The 18,401-nt window shown below is 32.8% G+C and overlaps 1 protein-coding gene across 2 annotated transcripts in view; it reads right to left on the bottom strand.

Moving 5' to 3' along the window:
• LOC150095609 (nuclear pore membrane glycoprotein 210-like) overlaps positions 1–18,401 on the bottom strand; it is a 254,158-nt gene that overhangs the window by 38,757 nt on the left and 197,000 nt on the right. For both annotated transcript variants that reach the window (XM_090410173.1, XM_090410174.1), the window contains exons 19-20: positions 17,549–17,622; positions 8,606–8,699 (exon numbers count right to left, since the gene is read on the bottom strand). In XM_090410173.1, coding sequence (XP_090266299.1) covers positions 8,606–8,699; positions 17,549–17,622 — 168 coding nt within the window. The remainder of the gene's footprint in view (positions 1–8,605; positions 8,700–17,548; positions 17,623–18,401) is intronic.

Here is an 18,401-nt window from a genome sequence, read left to right as displayed (position 1 = left end):
CAAAATTTCATGCCGGCTGGGGCGTCGCCCGGTTCAACAAGGCCCCGTTGTTTTCGCCAGGGAACCAGGGCGAACAGCGAAAAGTCAGCTACTGGAACAAATCTGAAAACAAACCTCAACTCAACATCACCAGAGTTAAAGATCGGTACTCTTAACGTAAGAAGCCTGAATGGCAAAGAAATGGAGCTAGCTGAGGAATTAGATAAGTACCAGATCGACATAATAGGGGTGATTGAAACAAAAAAGAGAAAAACTGGTGAGATCTTTCTGAGCAATAAATACAATGTTATATTCGGGCAAGGAAAAGGAGTAGCCATAGTATTCAACACAAAATACGAAGCTAATCTTCTTGAAAATGGCAGTCAGTCTCAAGTAGAGTAATGTGGGCAAATATGAGAATGGGGAACTGGACAATGAGACTTATTTGTGCCTATGGTCCCACAGAAGGTTCTATAAGGTAGAAGTGGAGGAATTTTTTGATGCTTTAGATTAAGCAACTGACAAAAAGAAAAAGGAAAAGTTGGTCCTTGTTGGGGATCTAAATAGCAGAGTAGGAAATGATTGCGAGACATACAAAAATATTTTGGGAAAATTTGGAGAAAAGAGCAAAGCTAATAATAATGGCAAAAACTTGTTGGATTTCTGCTCAGGACATGGACTGGTTATTACTAACACCATGTTCCAACATAAAAATGTGCACAAATTCACATGGAGAGAAGAGGCTAGGAATAAGAAAAGTCACATTGACTATGTTATTGTTGCTAGTGATGTTTTCTCCCTGGTGCAGGACACCAGAGTGTACGGAGGATTTGAAATTGGAAGTGATCACTATTTAGTCTTGAGCAGGATAAAATTGAATTTCATATTGAAAAGAAGAACATGTAAGAAAGTTTTAAAGCGAATAAAAGTTGAACAGCTCTCAGATGTGAACTGTAGACTAAAATACACAAAGATTATTGAAGAAAAAATGAAAGCATTTGATTACAGGAATCAAACCTTAGAGATTCAGTGGCAAACTCTGAAGAAAACATTGATTGATTCTGCCAGAGAGGCATGTGGTGAGGTTGTCTGCAAGGATAAAAAAATCAGAACTCCCTGGTGGACACAGGAAGTTAAAGAAGAAAGCATATCAAAAGTTCCTGTCAAATAAGTCAGCTTTTGCTCTTAGAGAATATAGAGACAAATGTAAGAAAGCTAAACAGCGTGTAAAACTAGCTAAACAAAAGTCATGGGAGGACTTTGGCAAGAATATAGAAAATAAATATCAAGAAGGTGGCAAAATATTCTGGAGGTTGTTGAAGAAGCTTAGGAATGGAGGAAAGAGTGCTGTAAAAGGAATTAGAGATGATAAAGGTGACATGAAAATGGGAGAAAAAGATATCCTTGAAGTATGGAGTAATTACTTCGAAAAATTGCTAATTGAAACAAGCAGCGATGACAGCACAGTGATAAAAAAAAACACTGACTAGGCATGCAGTCAGGAATACATATCCATACTTGAAGTAGAAAAAGCCATCAAAGGCTTGAAATGTGGAAAGGCAGCAGGAGTAGATGATATTCGACCAGAATTGCTGAAGTATGGTGGTATAAAAGTCTTACAGTGGCTGCACTGCATAGTTCAGAAGGCCTGGACAGAGGGACGAATTTCAGAGGTATTTCCCGACTGAGTGTTCCTGGTAAGATCTATGCAAGTATACTTGAGAAACGGTTGAGAAGAATTGTGGAAGAACAAGCTGGATTCAGGCCAAATAGAGGCTGTCAAGATCAGATCTTCACTTTACTACAAATATCGAGAAAGCATAGGAATATAATAAAGATCTGTATTTAAGTTTTGCCGATTTGGAAAAGGTATATGACAAGGTGCCAAGCTATTCAATACGCTGCAGTTATATGGTGTCAATGGGGCATTATATCAAGCAATACTTAGTTTTTATTTGAGTTGTAAATCAGCAGTCAGAATTGAAGCAAGTACAGGAAGATGGTTTAATGTTAAATCTGGTGTGAAACAAGGATGTACATTATCCCCTCTGTTATTCATTATCTATATGGATCACATTATGAAGGAAAGTGGTATTAAACATGATATCAAAATTGGAGATGTTAATGTCAGCTCTTTGCTTTATGCAGATGATGTTATACTTATAAATAAATCCGCTACAAGTCTGCATGATTCTCTGACTAAATTGAATAGCTGTTGTAATAGATATGGTATGAAGGTCAGCAATAAAAAGACAAAGACAATGAAAATAGGCAGAATCATTGAAAATGGCCATTGTGTTGTGAATGGAGAACCGGTGGAACAAGTAAAACATTTCAACTACTTAGGCATGATTTTTACTGAAGATGGTAAATTAAATATAGAAATAAACAACAGAATCAGCAAAGCTGGTAGTGGGAAGTCAATTGAATAAATTCATGTGGAATAAGAGAGAAATTAGTAGGAACACTAAATTAGCTGTATACAAGACAGTGTTCAAACCAGTTTTAACTTATGGATCTGAGAGCTGGGTCAGAAGTAAAACACTTGACCAAATATATGAGAGTCCTCAGAAAGATTAGAGGCGTGAACAGATGGCATCAATGGCAATAGCATATTAGGAAAGATTAGCAAAACAAGTGTTCTCTGCTAGGTTGTCAGCAAAACGACCCAGAAGAAGACCAAGATATAGGTGGATTGATACGGTACAAAGTGGCTTAGACGATAGAAATATAAGATCTGATAATGTTGGAGTCTTGACAAGTAACAGACTGATTTGGAGGAAAATTATAGATAGGAAGTTGGTAATGATGTAATTTTTTTCATGTAGTACTATCATATCCTGTACACCCCTTGAGGGTACATGGCAGGAATTTGATGATGATGAAGTATAATCTTGTGAATCAAATTATAACAGTTAAATTAAAAACAAATAGAAGCTAATTAAATGTTGTAAACTCTTTTTCTCGACATTGATTCGCCTGGAATCAATGTCAATGGTTTAAACATAAATATCAAATATGCAGATGATCTTGTCCTTCTTGCAAGAACCCCAAATGAACTACAAAAGCTGATCAACAAGCTAAACGAAACCTGTAAAACATATGACATGACAATAAATATACAAAAGACAAAAGTGATGAAAATAGGGAGGAACAAAACTATCATATCAGCCACCCTAAACGGAGAACAAATAGAACAAGTAGACAACTTCATATACCTTGGATCAAAACTAACAGAAACAATAGATGAACTCAAAACAATCAAACACAGAATAGCGATAGGATGGACCACCATGGGAAAATTACAGAAAATCTGGAAAATAAACAAGATATCTAAACAAGCCAAAATCAAATTATATGAAGCAATAATTATACCAATAGTCATCTATGGAGCAGAAGCGTGGACAGTTAAAAAAAAGAGAGGAGACAAAACTGCTGGCATTTGAAATGAAATGCTTAAGAAAAATAAATAGAACAAGTTGGATAGAAAAGAAAACAAACATCACAGTCAGACAATAACTATTGTATAAAAAGACAATAATAGAAAAAATTAGAAAACAACAACTGAGATGGTTTGGACACACTGTACGCATGGATGCAGACAGACTTCCTAACGTCCTAATCAATACTTTTCCAACTGAAAAAAGAAGACCTGGAAGACCAAGAATTACCTTGCTGAAATTAATAAAGAACATCTCGGGATGCAGAACATATACGGAACTTTTTCGAACAGCAAGGAATAGAGAAGACTGGAAGATCCTGCTCAAGAGAAGACTCAACCCGTCTTAGACGGAAGAGAAGAAGAAACTCTTTTTCTAGATTAGGAAAGAGGATTCCGAAATATTATGAGGAACTACAAAAACAGTTAAATGAATATATATTAATAGCAGATCTTAATGCTAGAGTTGGAAATAATCCATTCCCAATTGCCTTAGGAAAATATGGAGAAATCTGCATGAATAACAATGGTCAAGACCTATCATGTACCAAAAGAGGTGGATAGATACAGACCAAAGGGAGAGAGAGGAAAACTAGCGACAAGATGGAAAGACCAGTGAACCCAGAAGAGGCAAATGTCTAATCCTTGAAGAAGATATTGGAGTGGCGATAGCATTTAACACGAAACATGAAGATAAATTTCTTGATTGGAAGGCAGTTTCAAATAGAGTTATGTGGGCAAACTTCAAAATGGGGAAATGGACAATAAAACTTTTGTGCTTATGGATCCACAAAGGTTCTCCTAAGGAAGAAATGGAGGAATTTTTAACTCTTTAGTTCAGACAGCCGACATAAAGAAAATGGGGGAAAGTAGTCCTTGTCATTGGAGATCTAAACAGCAGAGTAGGAAATGAATCCCACTAGGCATATAGGAACATTTTGGGAAAATTGGTAAGCATCTGCTGGTTTTCTGCTCAGGATATGGACTAGTCATCACTAACACCATGCTCCAACATAAAGATGTGCACAAGCTCACATGGAAGAGAGACAAGAATACAAAGAATTTGAAATGGGGAAGTGATCATTGCTTAGTAGGAAGTAGGATAAAAATGAATATGACACTGAAAAGAACAGTAAGAAAGTTTGAAAAGGAATTAAAGTTGAGCAGCTTTTACAGGTAAACCGTATTCAACTAAACAGTTTGAAAACAACAAACAAACCTTGGAGTCTCAGTGGCAAACTCTGAAGAAAACTGATTGATTCAGCTAGAGAGGGAGGTATGTAGTGAAGTTGTTTGAAAGAATAAAAAAAATGTTAAAAAAGCAGTGGTGAACAAGAAGAAAGCATGCTGACAGTTCCAAGCAAAATAAGTCAGCATAGGCCATAAAAGAATACAGAACAAAATGTGAGAAAGACATAAAAGTTTTGAAGTGGCTACACTGCATAACGCAAAGGACCTGGTCAGAAGATCGAATTCTAGATGATTGGAGTAGAGCTTTCACAGTACCCATCTATAAAAAAAGGGAATAAGTTGAATGTAAAAATTACGGATGATTTTCTCTACTAAGTGTTCTGGGAAATTTATGTAAGCATAAATCAGAGAAGCTTTTCAAAACACCACAATTATATCAGTTGAATGGAACATTATACAGAGCAATACACAGTCTGTATTTAAGTTGTCAGTCAGCAGTTAGAAACGAAGGAACTATGGGGAGATGATTTGATGTAAAATCAGGCATAAGATGAGGATGCACATTATTTCCACTCTTATTCATCACCTATATGAACTGCATTAAACCAGATATTAAAATCAGATATATGAAACTTAGCTTTTGCAGAAGAAGTGGAAAGATTTCAATATTTAGGTAGCTGGATCTCAGAGAAAGGAACTTCAGAGTTGGACATTAGAAATAGAATAGGCATTTATGGAAATGAAGAGAATTTTAATAAACAAGAACACTAAAATAGGCGTTAGAATTGGAATAGTTAAAGCAACAGTTTGGAGTATTGCAAGTTATGGACACTCAGAAAGAGAGATATGGAAAGAATTAATGCATTGGAAATGTGGTGTTATAGAAAGATGGAAAAGATTAGCTATACAGAAAGAATATCAAATCAAGAAGTTTTATGGGATGGAAAGAACACTGCTAAAGAATATTATGCAAAGAAAGACCAGATTTGCAAGACATCTTCTGAGAGGTTCTTCGGGACACCTGACAAGAACTATATTACAAGGGAAAGTTGAGGGGAAGAGAAGACGTGGAAGACCAACTAGAGAATGGTTTAATGACATCGTGGAATGGACTGGTTTAAGAATGATGGAAGCGACAGAGAGAAATGGAGAAGAGCTGCTCATCTGCTGCAACCCTCTTGCTAGAGGATGCTACTGGATGACGAACTTTTGCAAATGATGATGTGTTCCTAAATACATCTGGTGAAAGTCTGCAAGGATTCTCAAGCTATACTGAATAACAACTGTAACAAATTTAATATGGAAATCAGCAAATAAACCCTAAGAAACCAGATATGAACATAAAAACTTCATCTATATTCTGAATGGAGAGACTACAAAACAAGTAAAATATTTCAGCTATTTCTTAAGATGGTAAATTAAATTTGTAAATAGGCAACAGAATAAGCAAACCTGGTATGATGGGCAGCCAGATGAATAAATTTATATGGAATAATATAGAAATTAGCCAAAACACCAACCTAGCAGTATACAAAACAGTGTTCAAACCATGTTTTAAATTATAGATCTGAGAGTTAGGTTAGAAATAAAGCATTTGATCAAACATAGAATTCTGAAAAAAATCAGGAGATTGATAGAATCATACTGATAATGAAGATATCAGAAAGGAACTTAGCAAAACATTTGTTTGACACTAAGATGGCAGGAAAGCGACCCAGAGGAAGACTAAGTTCTAGGTGAATTGATTGTCAGATACGATATTAGAGTGCTGACAAGTAATAGACTAATTTGGAGGAAAATTGTTGATAGGAGATTAATAAGAATGTAAACTTAATCACGTAATGCTGTCATAGAAGCTTGAACACTTGTTGAGGATACATATCAATAAATTGATGACTTTTCCCCAAAGAATCACAGAACACATTAGTGGTGGCCAAACAACAGTCTATCATACATGACATAATGATACCTGACTCTTCATAGCATATGATCAATATATACGTGTCTAGACAAAAATGAAATAGAAGCCTTACAGAAACTGCGTAATCTGCACTTTTTGTGGAGATGACTGATACAGCTTTCAACAAAGAATCTAGTGTCCTAATGCATGAGAAATGAATGGAAAGGATGTTTGCAATATATGGATCATTGAAAGCTTACAGAACCTATCACATTTATTTATTTTTATTAAATTCATGATGGTTTCCACTGTTTTAGAAGGCTTTAATGATTAATACAATATAAAACTAAAATTATATATTTGCAACTGTTGTTGAGTAGCAGAGCTAAACTGAGGAATGATTGCTTACATTTTGTATCATACAAATGTGTCCAGATAGTCCAAAATATATATATTGTTTTTAAAGCAGTATTTCAAAATAATGTGAAAAAAAAAAAGCATTATGGTATTTCTTAATAAATGCAATGGTTTGTAGCAAATGTGTTTTGAGAAATTTGATATGTGTATGGGTTCCAAAGGAAATCAACTAATCATTTGCTAAAAGTGAACATCCTAATCAGCCTCCCAAAATAACTGCTGAAAAACATTATTTCAGTTGGAAAGGTATCATGCCATGGTTCTCTGCATATCTTATGAATGCTGTTGTGAGTAATCTTACCATAATGTCAACTTAACATGTAACAGGGCTTTAAACTATATGGTTAAGATATTCAACAATAAATAGATAATGTGCTTGTATGTACTGAAGCTCCCAGCAGATTTAAGTTTGCTGCACCTATAATGATCTTTGCTCTTAAACATTTAATCATTTTTGCAGTATGATTTTAACCATTTAAAATGTTACTTTGATATGTTATTGTATCAGCTGTTAAAGCCATCTAAAATCAAGTGTGAAAGCTGTCTAATAACCTTTGTTATATATGCAGAGTGTTAACTCTTATGCCTTAGAAGGGAGAGAGAGAGAGAGAGAGAGAGAGAGAGATGGTTAAAATGCATAGGTCCTTTATTCTTGTTTTGAAGCAAGCAAGACAGGATGTGAGCACCTCAAATATGTAGTATTGTAAGTTTAAGACTTTTGAATGGTTGCCTAAATAGGTCAGGTGCTGAATGCTGATGTGATATGGAGGGAGAGAGAGAGAAAAGAGCCTTTAACCCCTTTACACAACAATAACTATATAGATGAAAAAAGTGTAAATTGAAATTGAAATAACATTTGGATGTCATTAAAATAAGGATACGAAGCATAAATTGACATAATTCCTCCATATGGAAATTTGGGTTGTTAATGAATTGTTATTTCTGCATAACAAAATATCAACTATTCTAAAATTTTCTCACCAGTGCAATCATCTACTTTTTAATCCAGAAACAGTTTTCTCGTCTCCAATGCATATTGTTAAACTTGGCAGAACAAAAAATGTTAAGGCTAAGAATAAAAAAGCAACGAGTTTCTTTAATTGAAACAGAAATTACTGGAGAATAAAGGCCATCAATGAAGGAAATTTATCAATCCACACATCAGCAAACTCATGAGACAGTGTATCTGATGGAGAAGCATTTCATTCAGAAACTTCAAGAAATTGCTTGAACTTTTTCAATGCGTGAGTATATTACTTTCAATTAGGCATAAATCAATACAGATCAGCAATAGTCATTAGATGATGAAGTTAATGATGAGTCAGCTATGATCATGCACTAAGATGATATGGAGAGAGAAATAGAATGTATGTGTTCTCAGACTGGTTATCTGTTTACAAGAAAGACAACTTATCACCTTGGTCTTGAAACCAACTAACTCATCTTTGGTTAAAAAAGCCTAGATAAAGTTCCTCATATAAGTGATAAAGCTGTGTTGATATGTGTAGTGTAGTCATATGCATTACAGAAGCATCACTATTAATAAAAGCAAAAATGCTCATAATATTTTTGAATTTTAACTTCACAAACAAAATGCTAATTTCTTATAAAATGGAAACAATAACAGAATTCTCTGTATCTTTTTCTATTTTTAACTTAAAATTACAAACAATTCTCACCTTAGTAACCTGAGAGAAAGCACTGGAATAATGGCCTTGAGTATTTTTAACTCTGTGATTTAATTTAAGTTCAACAGGTTCAGCACAAATTATTCTGAAAGAGAAGTAGATTTATTTTTCACATTTATGAATAGTACACATTATAATGTACAAAAAATAATGTAATATCCTAGAAAGTTAGTTCATTCTTCAAAAATATATTATTATGTATCACACACTATCTTAAAATCCATACAAAAAACTTTGGTGAAAACATTTCAAATGGAAATATGGAGTATTTCACATAAAATAAAACAACTATATACCGATATTAATGCTTGATCGATAATTACAAGTTTGGATGAGTTCAGATAGGTAAGTTGTTTTACTCTACATTTCAAATTTTATTTAGATTATCTTCAGGTTTGTGCATTATACTCCAACTACCTATCCAAATATTGTACATGCACATTGTTCTTCCACGTTCTCTAGTATTTCGCATTATAAAATGTCAACTTTTCAGATCAACAATATTTTGCCTAAAGTTCTCTTAATATAGCATCTTATAAGTTAATTCTCTAACACACAAATACGATTTATATATGAAAATGTAAATACCCAGTTTTTGTTCCAGTTAGGGAGATGCTAATAAAAAAATAAAGGATAAATTTTTAAATTAAAGTTGGTTGCTTATTTTGGTCTAGAGGCTTGGTAAACTAAGCTAATAACAATTCAAATATAATAAATGCTTGCACAGTTAATTAAAGCAGAAAAACAATAAGTGAATGTGTTACTGAATTGTTTTTCCCTCTGAAATATCATTCAAAAGTCACCCCATTAGCAATAATATTTATTCTATGATCAAACATGCTATCTTTTCAGAATATCATATATGAATGATTTTCTGCCAATGCAATCTCAACTTATTTGTTTTCTAACTTCATCCAATATTTTGTATAATCCAGCATAAACATCTTTTTCTCTGAAATGATCAATTATTTTCATTATAATGGCAACATCCATCAGAATAACAGTGGCAGCCAAAGTAAAAGAAGTTATACTTATATACATTAATCAATTCAGGTAATTTTTTTTTTTTTACTTCTTAAAAAGGAAATTTTTTTTAATCTATAAAACAAAAATTTCTGTAGTTTTTTAATGTGAATCCCACCCACAAAAGGTTGTAAAATCTAATTATATTCGTGTATATTAAATTAACATATATTTTAATATTGTGGATATGCTTAGTTAATCTGGTTCCTGCCCTAGACTAAACATGGGACTTTCTCAATTAACTTCAGGCCTCCAATACTAAGATGGTGGTCTCAAACTAGAAGGAAATCATCTATCACACTTTCACAAATATCCATTCCACAGTGGAATTTGAATCCACTTACAAGGCCAGAAATCCTAATATTGTTCAAACATAAAAATCTGCATTGTAACTAAGTGTTATGAAGACTAATGCTACTACACACTTTAATAACTTTGGTTGTTTATATGTTTTGCAATACAAAAAGCCATTGATAACATAATCTGTAAAGTAATTATTGAAAAAAGATATTAAGATTTATTACATTATTAAAAAACATATGTATAAAATTGCTTGAAATTATATTTTGCTTAATTAAGCAATCAAGAATAAGACAGAACTATTTTATAATACTGATGCACATTATCACAAAATAAACATTGGTTTATAAATTAAGAGCAGTAACATTTTGAATGATTAATTCATCCCATCTTCAATATTCATATTAACGACTAGATTTGAATTACTATGTTAAAAAGGAAATTCTGTTAAAAAGAAAATAAATTCTTATCTGGATGAAAACTACTCCCAAATAAGGAACATATCTGTGGAAGAGATGTCTACATCTCTTTCTGTACATGGAAACAGAATAAAGCTTCAAAAATACTTATCATTAATAAATACTAAAGAAAAAAAAACCCAAGGTTCTCACAATAAAAACTACTATTTAAGAATAGGAATGACTCACCAAGAAATAAAATCACAAACACCGAACACAAACTCATAAAGAGGAAGCTCAGAAAGGGCATGGACTTATTATACAAAGTGCCTTAGAAAATAACATTAGCTTATAAACAGCAAAATGGGATGCTTACTGGAACAAAAAACAGATTAAAAACATGAAAATGTGAGAACTCTCAAACAATACAAACAACATAATCTTAAAAATAGCAAAAAATTTCTATAAGAAGCTGCATTCTAATTACCACCCAAGATATGAAAAACAGGAAGTCCTGATGAAGATAACATTAATGTTGAACTGTTAAACTTTGGATTCAAAGAATTGTTATTTACCCTTGCAAAATTCCTCCATACTACATGTTAGATTAGACCTATCTTAAGCCCTTATAAGACATATCTGTCCCGAGGATAAGGTGACTAGCCCTATGCCTCCTGGTATATTCTATGCCTGTAGCTGTGTTTATGTGTTTATGGGGAAGGTTTGCCTGCTTACAGGAGGAAAAACCCCAGATAAACTGGGGAGAAAAACTGCTGTCCACGCCTAAGACTGGCTAACTTGGTTATGTCTGAGAAAGATCCTTAAGCTCCTCATGTTGAGAATCAAACCCAGGATGCTCCTTTCTCAAGCATATTGTTGCAAAGAGCAACAGCCACTTCAAAATTCCATAACATTATATTAATTAATCCATCCAAGATCAGTGACTAAAATCAAAGATAATTCTTTCACACAAGAATAACTGTAGATCAGATATAAATAACCACGGCTTGTGGTTATTTATATCTTACTTACAAAAAATGTACTTGCCCAAGACCCTTTCATTTTTTTTTTAATATCCCACAAGTGATTAGTAGTGCTGCATCTGTATTTTCTTAAAAGAAATTCTATTATGTCCAATCTGATGCCACTTGCCAAGGCAAGTGTACTTGTCAAATCTTGTAAATAACTGCATACCAATCAATCTTATTTCCTGTTAACTTTAAGTTCCTAAAAGTTATTCAAAACAGAACCTTGGGGCCAGCTTAAAGCACACAGCTGTATGAGCAATTATGATTTAAGGAAAATTACAACAGATCAACTGCATACAAAAACAATTATAGAAACATATGTACAGTACATAACAAATCTCTTTATGCTGCTTTTGTCAACTGTAACAAAGTAGTAGCCTCCAGACTTGATGTTATTGTAATAAGGTATTAAATATATATCAAAATAATCCAGGGCATTTGCAGCAAGATTCAAGCAGCCATTTGCACAAAAAGAAGTGGATATTCCAAATTAATAAAGGAGTTAAATATGGCAACTCAATAGCCTCTAGACTTTTTATAGCTGTACTTGAACATGTATAGCCATGATATGAACATTTTTAGCAGCGTGGCTGCCCAAGTTGACCAACTTTGACCAGCCCTAATAAATTACAAATGTTGATGTGTGTGTATAGTGTACTTGCATTTTCAGTATTAAAAACAAAAATATTACTTTATTTACACTGGAAAGCTTTTGTTGCTTTATCTTGATATCAGCATCACAATGCTCTAGAGTAGCGCTTTCCAACCGTGGGCCACAGCCCCCCTTGGGGACTGTGAAATAATGAATAAAAATTGTAAATGTTTTAAGACTAAGTAGATATTTTTTTTTTATCTTTAAAGAAACATATTTAATTTTTGTTATTTTTTATATTTTAATGGGAAAAAATCGCACATTGGTGTTGGTTCACATCTGTTTTTCTCTAACTGGAAAAGGCTATGGATTCAAATTCCACTATGGGCATGGATGTTGGTTGTGTGAATGTCTTCATGTAGCAAATGAATTTCATTGTGAGACTGCTTACTAGAGGCCTGAAGTGTCTTGAAAAATGTTTGGCCTCTAGAGCAGGATTTCTGAATTAATTAACCCCAAGCCCATCCAAACTACTAAAACTAATGTACTATCATGGGTGGGATTCATTTTACAAAAAGTGTTTAAGAACCTGATTGGATTAACAAAGATATCAATATTTTAATAAAGAAACCAATTTTGATATACAAGCTTTGATTTGTATATAAAATCTCTCTCTCCAACACACACACTCTATGGGGGGGGGGGACTGGAAAGTTCTGATAAAAACCTAGAACAAAAATTATATTAAAGCAACTGATATAACCACAAGAAAGACCTTACTAGTAGTAGCAGAGTTATGAAAGTAACTAAAAAATGTTTGGCCTCTAGAGCAGGATTTCTGAATTAACTAACCCCAAGCCCATCCAAACTACTAAAACTAATGTACTATCATGGGTGGGATTCATTTTACAAAAAGTGTTTAAGAACCTGATTGGATTAACAAAGATATCAATATTTTAATAAAGAAACCAATTTTGATATACAATCTTTGATTTGTATATAAAATCTCTCTCTCCAACACACACTCTATGGGGGGGGGGGGACTGGAAAGTTCTGATAAAAACCTAGAACAAAAATTATATTAAAGCAACTGATATAACCACAAGAAAGACCATACTAGTAGTAGCAGAGTTATGAAAGTAACTTATGTTACCTTATATCCTCATATGTTCTTTCTTGTGGTTATAGCAGTTGCTTTAATTATATTTAATTATTATTATACAAAAATTATATTAAAGCAACTGGTATATTATATCAGTTGCTTTAATATAGTTTTTGTTCTAGGTGTTTATCAGAACTTTCCAGTACCCCCCACCTCGTAAAAGGAAACCGATGGATTCTCTTATACTGTTCATATTAATATACACTATACAAACTTTGTTCTTGGAAGAGAGAAAGGAAAGAAATAAAATAATACAGAATTAGAGAAACCTTAAAAATTACTCTTGTTATACACAGATCCAAATAGTTAAAGTGAAACCAGGCTGGAATGTTAGCTAGAGCAGATGAACAGCCCATACTCCACTTCGAATTTCCAGAGAAAAAGAAATCTAAAGACAGAGATTACCAGCACGAAATAAATAAAGATAGCTCGCAGGCAAGAGAGGAAGCAAGAAATGTCAAGAAAATTATGTAAGGCCTTTGCTGAGCAGTGGAATGTAACAGCTGATACCATATGTAATTGGCATGTTGCAGAATTTATGAATATTGTTAATGTGGGTGACTGATAACCAAATATCAATCACAGAAGTTTTTATCTTTTAATGCCATGTCATTCTCCAAAGGGAATAAAGCTGACATTTTTTTTCAAAATTGCTAGACTAGTCTCCATTTTTTTAATCATAATTGAGAATGACCACATCGACATATTATGATGTATGTCTTTCAACATTAATAACTGCATATCATTGCCCATTGTTAAATTAATGACATTTATTATCAAGGACTGTAACATGATGAATGATACATTTAAATTATGTTCTTAATATAATGATTATCAATAAACAGATGATTAAGAAGTAACTAGCACTGTTGAACATTTGGTATTGTTTTTTGTGCATATATAAAAGTATTTAATACTAAGTAAACAAAATGATAAACAACAGTCTCAAGATACAGCTTTGGAATTTAATTTGCCTCATGGTCCTCCAATTTTTCCCTCAAGAACACAAAAGCTTTAGACACATTCTTTTATCATTGCTCGTACTTCAATACATAGTGGTAGAAACTGGATAACTTGTCTCCTGGTGGAAAGGTGAAATAATAAAAATAAATAATGATAGTTTCCTGACTTCTGGTTAAAAGTATGAGTTAATTTTAGACAGTTGTCACAGAATATACATGTGACTACACTCTATGCCAACACAACTACAACTGTCTTGCTTTTTTTATTCAATATTAATCATAAATGCAGAGCCTCTGTAGCTCAGTCAGCATAGATGAAGCCCTTTGGTTGTAAAGACCTGGGTTTGATTCCCATTCATGACATGAGGAATCTTTATCCGATCTCCTTCGACTAAAGGTTAGCTGATCTCAATATGGATAGGGGTTTTTTTCACCCAGAAATTCAGGTTTTTCACCCTCCAGAACAGGCAAACACACGCACAGATTTACAGTAATGAATACTTACAATATGTGGAAGAGATAGGGTCCTCACCACATGTCATAAAGTCTGTAGTTAACCATGAGTAACATCGTGGTAGTCAACCTCCTAGATAGGAGATGGCACTTGAATGGGAATCATAAATGCATTGGTGTTGTTCAGCAGTACCATCACCAGCTTACATGTAGAGGTTCAGCTGATAACCTTAACATAATGAATAAAAATAATAATTTCATCATCAAATTTCTTACATGTACCCCCAATGAGTATTCAAGATGCTAATAATGCAAAAAAAAAATCTCAAATGCAATGAAACATCCTGTATATGGTAGCAGTAATGATCTGCTTCCTCATCTGCATTACAGCCAAATTTCTATCAGAAATCACATCAATGAGTAAATAAACTTGGGTCAATTAAAGAATATCCTATGGATATTCCACTGATGATGTAAACAGTTCAGTAATACTTTCTACTGCTGTCTAAAATGCAAGGATGAACACCATTTTTAAAGATTACAACCACAAATTCAGACAAATCAGCTTGTAGAAATTTGTATAACTGAAGATTTCAAGTAGAAAGCAGGTACACGTCCAAATTTTTGAATTGCGCACAAAGGGGTCAAGTGGTGGTATCTAACAGAATAAACAGCAAAAGGCTGCATTAAGTGAATTGTGTTTGAAGCTCTTTTCATGAAGGAATAAAGTTGCAGGCTTGGATGTCTTGTAATGTCTCAAAGACATTATATAGATGATTTCACATGGGAAAGAATTATTGTAAAGCTCTTGAGAAAGGCCACAGAATTACTGACATTGACAGAGAGTTTGGAATCTCACAAAGTGTTGTTAACCAAAACAAATCCATGTTATTTTCTCAATATTTCTTAACAATTTGTCTTACAGTGGAAATCTGATCCTAACAAATGCTATTTGGTCTGAATCCAGCTTGTTCTTCACCAAGCTTCCCTTTCCACAATTTACTAGGAATACTCAGGAGGGAAATACCACTGTAATTCTAACATTCAGTTTTATTTCCCTTTTTATGAGTCTTAATTATTACTGGGTAATATTCATCAACATGGAGTATCCCATGCCGAAGAATTATGCTTTTTGGAGTTAAAAAAACAAAGAATATCAGCATCGTTTTTTTCTGACAATAATGTCACATGAAATTTATTTGGTGAAGGAGAGTTCTGAAACACTCAATTGCTACTTTAATTCTAGGACTAATCACAGGTGATTAAGATTTAAAAAAAAAAGTTCTGTTCAACATGAACTCAAATTTCACTCTGTTAATGAAATTACAGGAAAATGACTCATTTGTAAAAACAGAGAATCCTTAATTTATACAGAAAGAAATCTCATGCAATAATCTATTGTCCTTCATCAACTGATCAGTTTCTAGATTATCCATAATTTTGGTGCTTGTTCCCCCCCCCCCTTCAAGTGCAGTCAAACAACATTTTATTACTGCCTTCAAAACTATTGCTCTGCTCACTGTCTTTTGGGTTATAGTCATTTGGCAACTTCACTAATGCTTTAACACTTTTCCAAGTTTTGCAAAAAATTCCATAAATCATCTTTGTTTTGCAACAAAAAATATCCATCACTTTTGAAAATTAGTTTTTATTTATGAAACATGATTTTCTACCTTTGGTCTCGAGAGCAGATTTTTGGATTACTTAACATATAGCTCTAACCACAGTATTAATATGATATGGGTTTCAGCCTCTTTAAAAAAAATTGCAATAATGAATTATTGAATCTCAAGTCAAAGATTGATGAATGTGCCACCATCAACTGTAAGTGTTATCAGATGAACTATTTTTCAAATGTTACCAGTTGTATTACTTTTGAAATATCTCGTGTGTGTGTAAATATATATATACATATATATATATTACTAAAATAAAATAAAAATGAATATTTTCCATCTAAAGACTTGTTTGGATCAGAATACTAAAACCAAAAGTTCAAATGACTATTATTATTTAAATAAATAATAAATCACAAAGAATTCAACTCTCACAGTTTGGGAAAAAAAAAAAAAAATGAGATAAGAAAAGTTCATCTTCACAGGAGAGAAAATATTTAAAAAAAAAAATTAAATAGCAACCTGCATAACAAGTAATAGTAAACTGAATGTGGTGTAGAGTTTGCATAACATTTGCTGAACTAGATTGGAAACATACAGCATGGTTTAACAGGTCTTTAATAAGCAGAGTGCTACTTCATGCCAGATAAATGATTATGTTCAAATGATATGCAATACAAATGATATTATTTACCACATACAAAGATTTAACAAACATTTGTGTCAAAGGAAGGATCAAGCCAAGTTAAAAAAACAAAGATGCTATCCACACACACACCAACCAAGGTCAGTTAGCTAACATACTAAGAAAGATGACTGTTAAGAAAGAGATTTTGTCTAGAATAACTGCATGTCAGGGTGAGATGTTTGATATTTAGATAATTGTTAAGACATCAGAATGATTGATTTTTAGATGTTAGGTAATAGTGGAACTATGCCAATGTTGGTTAGCATTTCAGTGTTAAACTAACTGGTAGAGCTGAATATAAGCACATTGGAATGTTAAGCTTAGTTTGTACTGACTGTATATTAGGTGAAATGTTAATTAACTCTTTATATTCCAATAGTGGGTAGGATTATCTAATATGCTGAAATGAGCATTTTTTTTTTTTAAAAGTCAATAACAGTCTGGGCCTCTTGGAACTATATATATATGTTGTGTGTGCAAATATACCTCACACCACATAACTCTAAGATATAGTGACTTAAATATCAGGTCTAGTATCTTTAAAGCATTAGTTTGGCATCAATGCTACATTTAAGGCATGATCATCTCTGGAAGAAATTAAAACGGTATCCGTTTAATTCATTATTTATCATTTATAATTTATTGGAATAAATTTTAAAAAATTATTAATGTGATACAAATTAATATTGCAAATTATTAAAATAATTCTTACTTAACAGCAATTTCACTTTTGGCTGGATTTGAATTTGTTGGTGAAATTTCGTTACCAATTTCAATGTGTAAAGTCTATAAAAAAACAATAAATAAAATAAAAATTATGACATTGAACAATGCTGACTATACTTAATGCAAATTTTATATAAAAGATGGGCAAAATCATTTTTAAGCTACTTATTACATTATATTAAAAATGAACTGCCCAAAAAACTGCACTTAACTTGCATGTAACTTTGACCAGCCCTAATAAATTACAAATGCTGATGTGTGTGTGTGTGTGTGTGTATGGTGTATTTGCATTTTCAGTATTAAAAACAAAAATATTACTTTATTTACACTGGAAAGCTTTTGTTGTTTTATCTTGATATCATCAGCATCACTGAATGCTCTAGAGTAGCGCTTCCCAACTGTGGGCTGCAGCCCCCTTGGAGGCTGTGAAATAATGAATAAAAATTGTAAATGTTTTAAGACTAAGTAGATATTTTTTTTTTATCTTAAAAGAAATGTATTTAATTTTTGTTATTTTTTATATTTTAATGGAAAAAATCACACATTGGTGTTGGTTCACAAATTTTGTTTCCTGCATATTTTGGAGCTTAAAGAATACTAGTAAATAAATGCTTATTCATTTCATAAATTTCATTTCAAAGGTATTAATAAAAAACCTTACAAACGCAAAATCTTGCGCTCATTTGACACGCCCAAGTTTTTCGTGCTTTAAATTAAACGTTTCATTGCTAGTGTACACACATGCAAGCGATGCGCAAGAAAGAAATACACTTTGGATGCTTTATAATAATATATGTCGGTATTACAAATTTTTTCCCTATGGGGGTCGTGAAAAATTT

Source organism: Typopeltis vanoorti, chromosome 20 (genome assembly GCF_054136105.1).
Source record: "Typopeltis vanoorti isolate ZY-2024b chromosome 20, IOZ_Tvanoo_1.0, whole genome shotgun sequence".
In the NCBI taxonomy this organism is placed as follows: Eukaryota; Metazoa; Arthropoda; class Arachnida; order Uropygi; family Thelyphonidae; genus Typopeltis; species Typopeltis vanoorti.
Note: the sequence above shows the minus strand (reverse complement) of the source record. Positions and strands in the feature narration are given on the sequence as shown.